The sequence below is a fragment of the Malaclemys terrapin genome, chromosome 3, assembly GCF_027887155.1.
Source record: "Malaclemys terrapin pileata isolate rMalTer1 chromosome 3, rMalTer1.hap1, whole genome shotgun sequence".
Lineage (NCBI taxonomy): Eukaryota > Metazoa > Chordata > Testudines > Emydidae > Malaclemys > Malaclemys terrapin.
Window position 1 is genome coordinate 154997863 of NC_071507.1, and position 10971 is coordinate 155008833.

A 10971-nucleotide genomic window follows, 5' to 3' on the forward strand; every position below is an offset into this window, starting at 1 on the left:
TATATCTACATGACATAGATTTAACTCAGCGGCAAGTCATTGGTACAATTTTTGTGTATGGTTTCTATGTAGAAAACACAGAACTATAATACCTCTCATGTAGATTATTTATCCATGGGAAAAGCTGGTAAACAAATACTTTAAATTGAATGCAAAATAAGCAGTCTACTGCTATTAAACATTACCTCAAAGCCTTAATTTTGTAATTGATAAAATACATTACAACTTTAAGATAACAGTCCAATGAATCAAATCCAATTGTACAAAAGGAATGAAATGATAAAAAAACGACAGGTTTCAGAGTAGCAGACGGGTTAGTCTGTATCCGCAAAAAGAACAGGAGTACTTGAGGCACCTTAGAGACTAACAAATTTATTTGAGCATAAGCTTTCGTGGGCTACAGCCCATTTCATCAGATGCATAGAATGGAACACACAGAAAGAAGATATTTATACATACAGAGAACATGAAAAGGTGGGAGTAGCCATACCAACTGTATGATTGAGGCCAATCAATTGAGATGAGCTATCATCAGCAGGAGCGAAAAAAACCTTATATTAGTCTGTTAAATATTCCAACAACATAAAGTAAACAAGCTGCCACCTACACTGGAAAAATAGAATATTTATCCTTCTATAAAACATTTAGGGAGTTTCCCCTTTAATAATGAAGTTTATCCTACTAATATAATGATCCAGAAATGACATAAATAGGGTAAGAATTAAAATAAAATATGATTGAAATTGAAAGACATTTTGAGGCATGTTCTAGACATTCATATTCCAAGATGCAGAAATAAAACTTAGTTGTCCCTAGCTTTCTCTCTTCAGTCCACTAAGCACAGTTTGATAAACATCTTTGTTGAGTATGTTACACATACATTCCTCTGAAGTTCAGCATATTTTGAAAAACCCCGGACAGATTTTGCAAACATGATTTTGACATCTCTGTGCTTGAATTTCTCACCCCTTCTATCCCATAAAATGCAGCAATCAATAGATTATAAAAATATGGTACGGGAAGTGTCATCTCTTTCACAATTAAAATTTAATTATGTGCAAAATGCAGCCGCTGAAGAATGATGCCATAAATGCTCTTCTTGCGTGACCCCTTCAGTCAGGTTATTACTTCTGTCTAGAAAACCTGGACTTTCGCAGGTGGAAAGCCAAGCCTGGGGGCCATGCTCGTTATATTTGAGGCTACTCCAATATGTTTGCCCATTGACATTTAAAGTTGACTTGTTCAGGTCCATTAAAATGTGGGCAACCTTAACACCAGGATTGTTATTCTTAGGCCCTTCTCTTTGGCCCGGCATTTTTATTGCATTCAGTCTCTTATTTTTCTCTGTCGGAAAACCAGCAAACCTATCTTTTCAGTCTCTAATACAACTACTATTGTTCGTTTAGAAAACATGCTGAGAGCCCCATTACAGCCCCTCTAAATCCTAGCGCTATCTTCATGCGTCCCTCGCCACCCTGACAAGCAAATTCTCAGTAAATCACCCCCACTGCGCAGGCAGCAACTTTGCCTGCCAGCTGCTGCCTTTGGAGAAGCTCAGTGGGCAAACTGGACGCGGGGGGCTTGTTCAGCTGCTCGCAGGAGTGGGTTAAAGCCCGCAACGCTTCCAACAATTAGCGCCTGGAAACCTTAATAGGTTCCCCAGTCTCCGCGCAGAGAGAAGCCGAAACACTTTCTGCGGCTTAATTGTCTTAATAGTCAGCTTCTAACATCACATTGTTGGGGAAGTTTCTGATTCTAAGGGACACTAATTAGCTTTAAATGATGCTAAATACCATCCCTACCGTTGCAAGGGCTTCTCTGGGACTTTTACAAGAGACAAGCATTCCGGTAATTTAAAATCACTTTGTTTTCTTCTCCGAGCTGTTAACCGTTTGGAGAAACACTGACCCGCAGGACAACCACGGGAGAACCTCGCCTCCCCCCGACCACCTCCCCCCTATTTCTTCAAAGTGCCTTTGGCAGTGCACAGCTGAAGCAAGTAGTTCAGCTTTTCTTCTCCCACACCGCTCAGGCTTGGCTGCCCTTAAAGAAAATCCTCTCCTAACAACGTGTCAATGTTACATTCCTTCACAAAGGCAACTTCTATTAGAGGGGCTGGGAGTTTGGCTCCTAGACAGGGAGCTTTGTGGCCATGCAGAAACCAGGGAGAGAGGAAACATTTCCTGCATTAAAATGCAATAGCTTGGCTCAGTGATTCATGCCTGTGCAGGGGGCAAATTCAGCCCCACTCAAATAGCTGCCCTCGAGCTCCAATTCCCAGCCAGGCGGCGGCGGCTTTTCTCCTTATCTCTAGAGATTTCTCTGTTTTGCATTTCTCATTTGATAACTGTATTTTAACCTCACGTGTCTCCCTTTCTCTGCAGCTTCCAAACCACGGCGTGTTTCTAGGATCTTCCTTAATAAATCAGCTTGCCCTTGCTCTGTACACAAAGCATTAATATGTCCAGAACACCAGGTATTAAGAAAGACAAAAAGGAACGTAGACCCTAATTACTATAATTGGGTGGCTGCTCTGATGACCGGATCCACAGCTTCCGGACCTTCCACGCCCTCCCGCTTTTCCAAACTCAGGTGATTACGATATCAGCCGCGTGTTGTTAGCACACGTGCAAAGCCATCACCCCCCCCTGGAGCTGGGGCCGCCCACATGCGTCTCTCTATTGACCAAGGGAGCATGTGGGTGACATTGCAGGGTGCAATATGTCTCCCTGAGCCACAAATTGAGGCAGAATTTGCTATTCGCTTGGTACTTGTGCAGTTTCGAGGTCAGACCCTGTTGGCGTTTAGGGTCCTGGTACTTAAGTAGGGTTGCCCGCATGCCTTTGGAAATCTCTTTCCTGCCAAGTCAAGGAGTAGCATCAAAGGGAATAAGATTTTATTGCTGGGTGGTTGCAATAAAAGAGGGAGAACTGGCTCACACTGTGTCCGCATTATTATAAGTGAGAGCTGAGAACAGCGACAGCTTAAATCCCCATTGAAGTATAAATTATCTTTTAGTAGGAATCAGAATTGTATGTTGGAAATTAGATTAATTTTAAAATAACATCCTGCCCCGTGTAAGAGGTTTGAGGATGTGTCTGCAGTTCTCCCTAGCCCTTTCATGGGAGCGGGCTGGAGGTTAGCAGCAGACCCCACAACTAGTGTGGAGTGCAAGTCAGATAAGTTTAACTATCAACGAGAGGCAAGAGCAGAACCCTAGATAGTGATTTGAGATTGAAATAGACCTTTGAGACCCCATTAGAAACACCTACCTTCTTTTGGCGGCCGTTTAGCTTCTTTGCTAAGGTTGCAGACCTGGGTAGTTTGCAGCTCCTGGGTCAGACACCCCTCCGTCTGCTCATTGAGGGGCAGCACCACATTGCTGAGCAACACCAGGGACTGGTCGTCTATTCCCCATTCTCCCAAATGCTGAGGGCAGGTACATTTTGTATACATGATCCCACAGGACTCAGTTCTCCCGTTCTCGGACTTCAGGCAGTTCTCTAGCCAAGTGCACAATACATGGCAACCAAACTGGCTCGGGCTCACCTTATTCAACACCAAAAACTCAAAGAAGGATTTTTGTTCTTCTTCCTTTTTGTGTAATCCTGGGAAATCGATGGGATAGACCCGGCGTATCTGAATAAAATTCTTATCATATTGCAGAAATACAAAAGCATTCTTGGAATCGCAGAGCTGCATTATAGAATGGTTATTTTTTAAAAGATCCTTTATTTTTTCATGGGAAAAATGATCAAACTGATAAGCCAAAAGGGAAAAGTTGGAGCAGCTGAAGTCCTTTTTGGAAAATTTCAGGTAAATACTATATTTGGTCGGATCTGGATTTTCCAGCGTCCAAGTGCAGTTTGTAAAGTTTTTAGGAAACATTTCACTTAGAGAATACGATCCATAAATGACTCCCTTCACCAGCGTGGAACACCAGAAGTCTTGGGCAGCATTAAATCCAAACATAACCAGTAGATAGGTGGAAAATATATAAATCAGCAAATTACGAACAGCCTTCATCCTATGTCATTTGGCCTGTAGAAAATGAAATGAAATAAAAATGCAAGTAGAATTCTTCACGCATTGAAAATCAAACTCCTTCCAATATTCCAGCCAGCTGTTTTCAAGATTCCAGTTAGAACCCTCTTCAAAAAGAAGGGCAAGTAATTTTTATTTTTTAACACAAGGAAATTGTTTGATGCTGTGTGAACAGCGCCATCACGTGGCCATTACAACAGTCAAATTCCCTAAATTCAAATAAAAAAAAATAACATTTATTAGATTATTAAGTGGAATGCCCTCCGTTGTCTAGCATGTATTTGGCGTGATCTGGAACTATTAAATTTAGATAAAAGTCAGAGACTTTCATCTGGTGGACCAGAAGAAGGACTATCTATCTATTTATTTATTTATTTTTAAAAAAGTAAATCAACAGCCTAGGCACCGTTTATATATATGCACAGAATTTCACTAGACCAGATCAGAAAAGCTGGTAACAGCTGTTGTTACATATTATTTTTTCTATTAAGACTGAGAAGTAATTGTGATGAATTACAGTCATAATTTAAAAATGCACAAATTATTTGCTACAGATGGAACATTATCTCCCATATGTCTACATGCCTCTGCAGTGGCCACCTGGTATACAAAGGTCTCTGTAAAAAGAAAATCCGGAGAGGAAACACTGAGATTAATATGTGTTAATAAAATCTTGAAACTGTTATCCGGGAAAGAAATATAGATGGTTAGATAGATGGAAATTGTCGTTGCCTGACACCGCCATTGAGACCAATCATTTTAAAGACAATCATTTCAACGTGATATAACCTCTTGGAGTAGATAACGTTGATAAGTATATTAGTATTTATAGCCAAAGGAGCTGTATAGAGAGCAATGCTATAGCAGGACCTGTATAACTGGACCGAACTGGGTCTCTAAGTTGCCCTTTATTAAGACTGTTTTGTACAGTATGGTTATCAACTGTATTTTGCATATGTGCGCTTGAATGATGAAAGACAGATTACATTTTCTCTGCTAGTATCTCCAACTAAAGCTCTTTTATTGGCCCCCTCCGCGGAAACAGCCTTCACATCTTCTGTTCTCTAAAAGTGGCCTAGGATAATAAAGTGAACCTTTGGTTATATTTACCTCTGTTATCCAAAAAATAAAACTTGAATGTTTTCAGCTTTAACCTTTGAGAAGTTGCTTATCTCTTATCAATGAGTGTCTTTTCGCTTTCTGTTTACAAGTGTGAGCAGACAAAAGTGATGCCAAGTTAATTAAAAAACTCTTTAGATTGCAGCCTCTTCCACTGTTGCTCTGTAAACAGAGACAGACATACAGACACATACACAGTTACTGAGTTTTAACGTGTGTCTTTGCCTAGCTTTCATCTCCCCCACCAAATGGCAAGGCATCTTTCGTCCCCCATTGCATAACACAGAACAAATCGGCGGATTAAATTCCCTGTAAGAGATTTTTGTATTTCCCAGATTATAATTCAAACTCTAAATCTTGAGATGGGCAAAGCAGCACCAACTCTAACCCTCTTTATAGCTGCGGTTTAAAAAAAATTGGAGCTGCCGCCGGATCTATCCAAACTATTGGATTTTCCCTTTTCCGAACGTGCATCTCAATGAGTAACAAATTCATCCTTCTGGAAATAAGGTCGAGAGAGCGGTTAACGTTTTTTTTTTTTTTTTTTAAACAGAAATGAATAGGCAGTTCTGGAAATAATTTCCTCTCTACAAAATTTGCTGTAGCACTTTGCAGGCAATGCAGCCCTGCGCAGTATTATTCAGGATGGTGTAGGCGTTGAAAGCCAATGTGACAGTAACTGTCTAAATTAGGAATTCTACCCATGAAAAAGGATTCATTTTATAATCTGGAGACCAAAGAGGGTTTTTTTCTTAATCATTTTAAAATAAAAGCCCCTGACTTTTCCTCCTGTGCAATATTTGCACTGGAAAAATAAAGACGTCCGCAGTGCTAGGCTGTTTTCCACGAGGAAACCAAGTCTAATAGCCATCATTTTAATTACGTTTGTTCAAGCAAACCTACTGAAACAAAATACTACTTTAAATTATCGCTCTCTGCATGAATAGGCAGGATTTCATTTTGCTTACAATAGTGCTAAATACAAAAGTGAAGCTGCTCAGCGAAAACATCAGGCACTGATGATTAAACGATCTTTCTTTTGGGGGGGGGGGGGGGAGGTTAAAGAACGGCCACCAAGGTTTAAGGTTGCCCATTTTGGAAGAAATCTCCTCTGCTGAAAAGCAAACAGGCGTTTAGTTTGGATAATCCCCAACTGATTTTCTAGGTGACACTGTAGTTTGGTCGAACATAGACGGCGCCATCACTCCACTTATTTTTCCCCAACAGAAGACCCACTGACTTCCCTTATTTTAACTTCCTATTAAGCTAAGATTCCCACTCCTCATAAAATTACCCTAGTCATGCACAAACCTCAGGTTTTCCTGGTCTCGCTGGAAATTACTCTCAGGGAAGCAGACCTGTCGCAAACCCGACTTCTCTAACTTTTAAACTGTAGGGTAGAACTAAATGCAGAGATAATTCTGCATGTGTAGGCTCTCTTTATCGTTCAGCAACAGCCTGTCCTCCTCCTCCGCCGCCGCCGCCGCCTCCTCCTCCTCCTCCCCGGAATCCCGAGCTAACAGCTCTACAGTCATAATCCCTGGAAATGGGAAATGGAAAATGCCCCTGGACACCCTTACCTTCCACTCCGAAAGCTGTCAGGCTATTTCTCTAAAACACTAGCACCACAGGCACACGTCCCAACAACAGTGATGGAGAGATTCCCCTTCTGTCGGAAGCACCGTTTCCCATTTTCCCAGGCTGAGGTTCAAAACCAAGATTTAAAGGAGAGACGAAGAAGAAGAAAAAAAACAACAACAACAACAAAAAAAAACACAGGCAGAGAGGAAACCCCAGCACGCGCAAAGCTTTGGCTCCGGATCCACCAAATCCACCATGTGAAGGGAAAGAAAAAGCCCCAAACCAGAGAGACTGCAGGGGGTGGGGATATGGACCTGGCTGAAGAGCGAAGATTTTTTTTTTAACTTGAACCAAAGTCTAACCCAACAAACCGATCAGCGGAGATACCAGGCAAGCGGTGAGCTGAGAGGAGACCTACAGGCTACTGCTGCCCTAACGCAGATGTGGTGGTGGGTTTTGGCTGCTGTTATTATTATGAATATACTTATTCTTATTCCGCTTTTCTCCCTGCTCCTCCTCCCCCCTCAGGTACTGATGGACGGACAGCGGCTGGGGAAAAAAATCCTTGGCTGGTGATGTCGGCAAGCTGTTTGAATGCTGAGTGAGGAGGGAGTACAGCGGGAGAGAGATAGTAAAGCTCTGTGTGTGTGTTAGAAAGAGAGCAAGTCAGTCAGCGTGTGAGAGAGTCTGTGTGTGCGCGCGCTCCCGTGTGCGCCTGTGCGCTCGGCTGCCCGTCGGAGCCTCTCCGGTGGGGTGTGCGCGCCCCGCAATCCCTCTCCAGCGTGTGGGGGTGCTGTGCGGGCCCCGCTCTCCTTCTCCGCTGTGTGTGAGTGCGCGCGCGCTGCGTGCCCTGCTCTCCCTCTCCAGCCTAGGGTGCCCGTGCGCGCCCCGCTCTCCCGCTCCAGCCCGGGCGCACCCGGGCGCTCTGCTCGCCTCTCTCCTTCCTCAGTGGTGTATGTGTGTGTGTGTGAGAGAGAGACTCTCCTCTCGGCTCCAGCGACCGGGCCCGCGGTGCGTTTTGCACGTCACGGCTACTCAAAACCAAGCACGTCCGAAAAACGTTATTTTTCTGCGGCTGAGAGGTTTTTCCAGCTTCAGTTCCCACCGCTGGAGCTGGCTGCGACCGAGTGTAAGAGAAACTCACAGGCTGGGAGGGAGGCGAGGGGAGGAGGGAGTAAATCCAGCACTTGATCTCCTTCCTCTTGTTCTTTCTTTTAAAGCATAACCCCCCTCCCGCCCCCCGGAGCTGTCAATGTGCCACCGCGATGCAGATTAAGTGATATAGCGCTGCAAGGAAAACACATCTCCTCGCTTTCAAACTGCCGCCTGCCTCTGAGTGGAACAATAGCAATTTTCTCAGCGAGGCTGCAATTAACACCTTATTTGTTCCTCGCCAGAGATAGGGCTCCGGTTGGGATCACATTAAATCGCTCAGCAGGGCGAGTGACTCTGGGAAGCGGCTATTTTCTCGTGATTTTTTTAAAGTTCCATTTTAGCGCAGCTGGGTGTGCTGGTGGCTGCGTTCCATTGACGATGCCCGAGGGCCGCGGTAGGGGATGGCGGGTTGGAGTGGGTGGGTATGCTGTCAAATGTCCGAACAGCCCCATCTTTAGCTGCCCCTTGCTCAGGCTGGAGTTTGCAAGGCAAGCGGCCAAATAGCACAACTGCTGGAGGGGTGGGGGTCGGCATAAAGGAGAATTGTGAAAATGGGGCTGTTTCCTGATCACCCAAAGAAACACCTGCTTTGTTGGTGTAGCTAAGTAGAGTTGAGTAAGCTGTTTCCCTCTCTCCTCCCCTTGCTCCTCTCCCGTTCCCCGTTGGTGAGCTGGGTTATCCTTTGGCTAGTGCCCCGTGGTGTCAGTGAGAGAAAGGTGCCTTATATGCGACATTAGATATATGGTATGATAATGGGGGGGGGGGTTACATTTAAATAAGTTTTAATACCAATCCAGCCCCTAACTTGAATACTTGTTCTGTAGCTATCACACACCGTTTACATTCTGCAAAGGGAACAAAGCATTTCTCAAAACGGTGTGGTCCTGCTACATGTTACAATCCCACTCAGTTTGAAAGTGCATTTGAAAAATGCCTGGTTTTAGATGTACTCTCCGCCCCCTCCCCCGCTCATGGAAGGAACAGAAGTTTAAACTTCTGGCCACCATCCAAGCCAATCATTTCTTAACGCAAACAGGTTTTTTTTCTCCCTCACAAAAGGCTCGAATTCAAATAATATAGAGGTATACATACATGAATACTTTATACCATATTTGTAAAAACAATAAAGCGCAAGGCTTGCATGATCTACTCCTTGTGTTTATATTTTTATGAATTTTTCCAAATACAGCAAATATACCAAAATAGCAGGTTCATCATCACACACAAAGTAAATAAAGACGGTAAGATAAAGGGAGGGGAGGGGAAGCGACATGTCTATTTTCAGGGGCTACATTAATCATAGACCTCAAAAAAGTCAGCCCAAATTGCTTTGAATTTTTCGGGCATTCCCTTTCTGCAGAATGCCAGTCATTAGTTACCTGCGAGGTCAGCCATATCGCTGAGCCATGCATCAATATTTGGTGGGGATAGATTTTTCCATTCTTGCAAGATTAGTTTTTAGCGACCAAAGCTGCATGTTGGAACCATGCAGCCCTGCTATCAAGTTATCTCCAGGTATCAGGAACATATCCAAGAATGAAAATTAAGAATGAGGGCTCCAAATTAGCATCCAATATCAAATTGGCCCTTTGACCCACCTCCTACCAGAAGTTTTTGAATGATCTACTCCTATCAAATATAATACAAAGGAAATAAGGCTATTGCTGATTTAGGAATAACGATACTCCTTCACATACAGTTGCACTCCACATTGTCTGTGAATGATGACCATCACACTGTTCTGAAATTCTTGAGGAATAGCCTGGTTCACTGTCATGCTGACCGAAGCATAACAATCACAGAGGTGCATGTATAATACAAGCATCTTAAATTCAATTTTTTCCCTCATTTACATTAGATGTGGGACATGATAGGTCAAAAAAGCAAGACACCCATAATGAAGCAGTTCATTCTCTACACTGATTCCTGTGGCCTTTGCAAATTGCAGTTCCCTTGATTGTGAAGGGAGTGAGGTATATTTATATAACACTATATATAAATACGGAGTGGATAAGCCATTAGTCTCTAGCAAGCCCCTATATATTACAAGCCTTTAATTAATATCCACAAAGAAGTCAGGTTTGAAAACCTCTGAGTGAATAATCAATAACGAACAACTGGTGAAGATTAAGGTCAAGTGAAGATATGGTCGAGCTGGAGAGAAAACTGTGAAGGAAGCTCTATCTCCATCTCCTGCATTCAATTCCAAGGTAAGGAAGAATGTTGCAGAAGTAACATCTAGGTTAACCCGAAGAACAGAAGTCTGGAATGGCAGTGCATAATATTATGTAGACTCTTTCAGGAGGTTTATGGTCTGGCTTGGGTGACCCAGTTATTAATTGCTGGAACATATTCTAAAGTATCATGTTGCACTCTTTGTTAATGCATAGATATCAAATAATCACATGTATGTACCTACCTGAAAGAATTGCTCGGAGTCACAAAACAAGACTTTCCTACATACATATATCTCAGATTAAATTTAAACAGAAATTGGCTAACTGAAACCACAAGACTTGACAAAATAAAGGTGAAGATCAGTGTATGTTTGGTATTGCAAACTTTTCTCTCTCGGTTAAAAAAAAAATAGAGTCTCATTAAGCAACCACAGTCTGATCTTCTATTATTAAAGCTTTTAAGATTGCACCTGGAAAAGTGTGATTTTGAGTGCTAAAGTACAGAAACAGAAGTGAATGCAAGACACGGCTGTGCATTTGTAGATTGAGCATCTACATATAATCAAGAACAGTACTAATTTACCTGGATACCTTCCATCATATATTTGAGGAATGAGATGCTAGCTGCAATCTCACTTTTCTTTAACAGATTTGCTGTCAACTTTCCCAGACACATATGGTCCCACCTATATTACAGACAATATAGTTTATAAAAACTTTGCTAAAAAGGTTTTATGTGGCACAGTCATACTCTAGTGTGGATGACCACACTGCACCATAAGCAGGGGGACATTGTTCAGGCTTGCCGGAGGAAGGGTAACAGTGCTTTACGGGGGCAAGCAGGGGGAAGGGAAGGAGAAACTGCTGCAAAAAGGGAGCTGGAGGTCACTGTGGC

General features: G+C 42.9%; 1 protein-coding gene across 7 annotated transcripts in view; it reads right to left on the minus strand.

The window, feature by feature from the left end:
* ADGRB3 (adhesion G protein-coupled receptor B3) overlaps positions 1–7041 on the minus strand; it is a 600799-nt gene extending 593758 nt beyond the window's left edge. For 2 of the 7 annotated variants that reach the window (XM_054023981.1, XM_054023978.1), the window contains exons 1-2: positions 6744–7041; positions 3273–4041 (exon numbers count right to left, since the gene is read on the minus strand). In XM_054023981.1, coding sequence (XP_053879956.1) covers positions 3273–4026 — 754 coding nt within the window. In that variant the 5' untranslated portion in view covers positions 4027–4041; positions 6744–7041. Of the gene's footprint in view, positions 1–3272; positions 4042–5154; positions 5640–6474; positions 6601–6743 lie in introns of those variants that run through there. The other 5 variants (XM_054023982.1, XM_054023984.1, XM_054023983.1 and 2 more) reach the window with 5 other exon arrangements.
* Positions 7042–10971: the final 3930 nt, after the last annotated feature.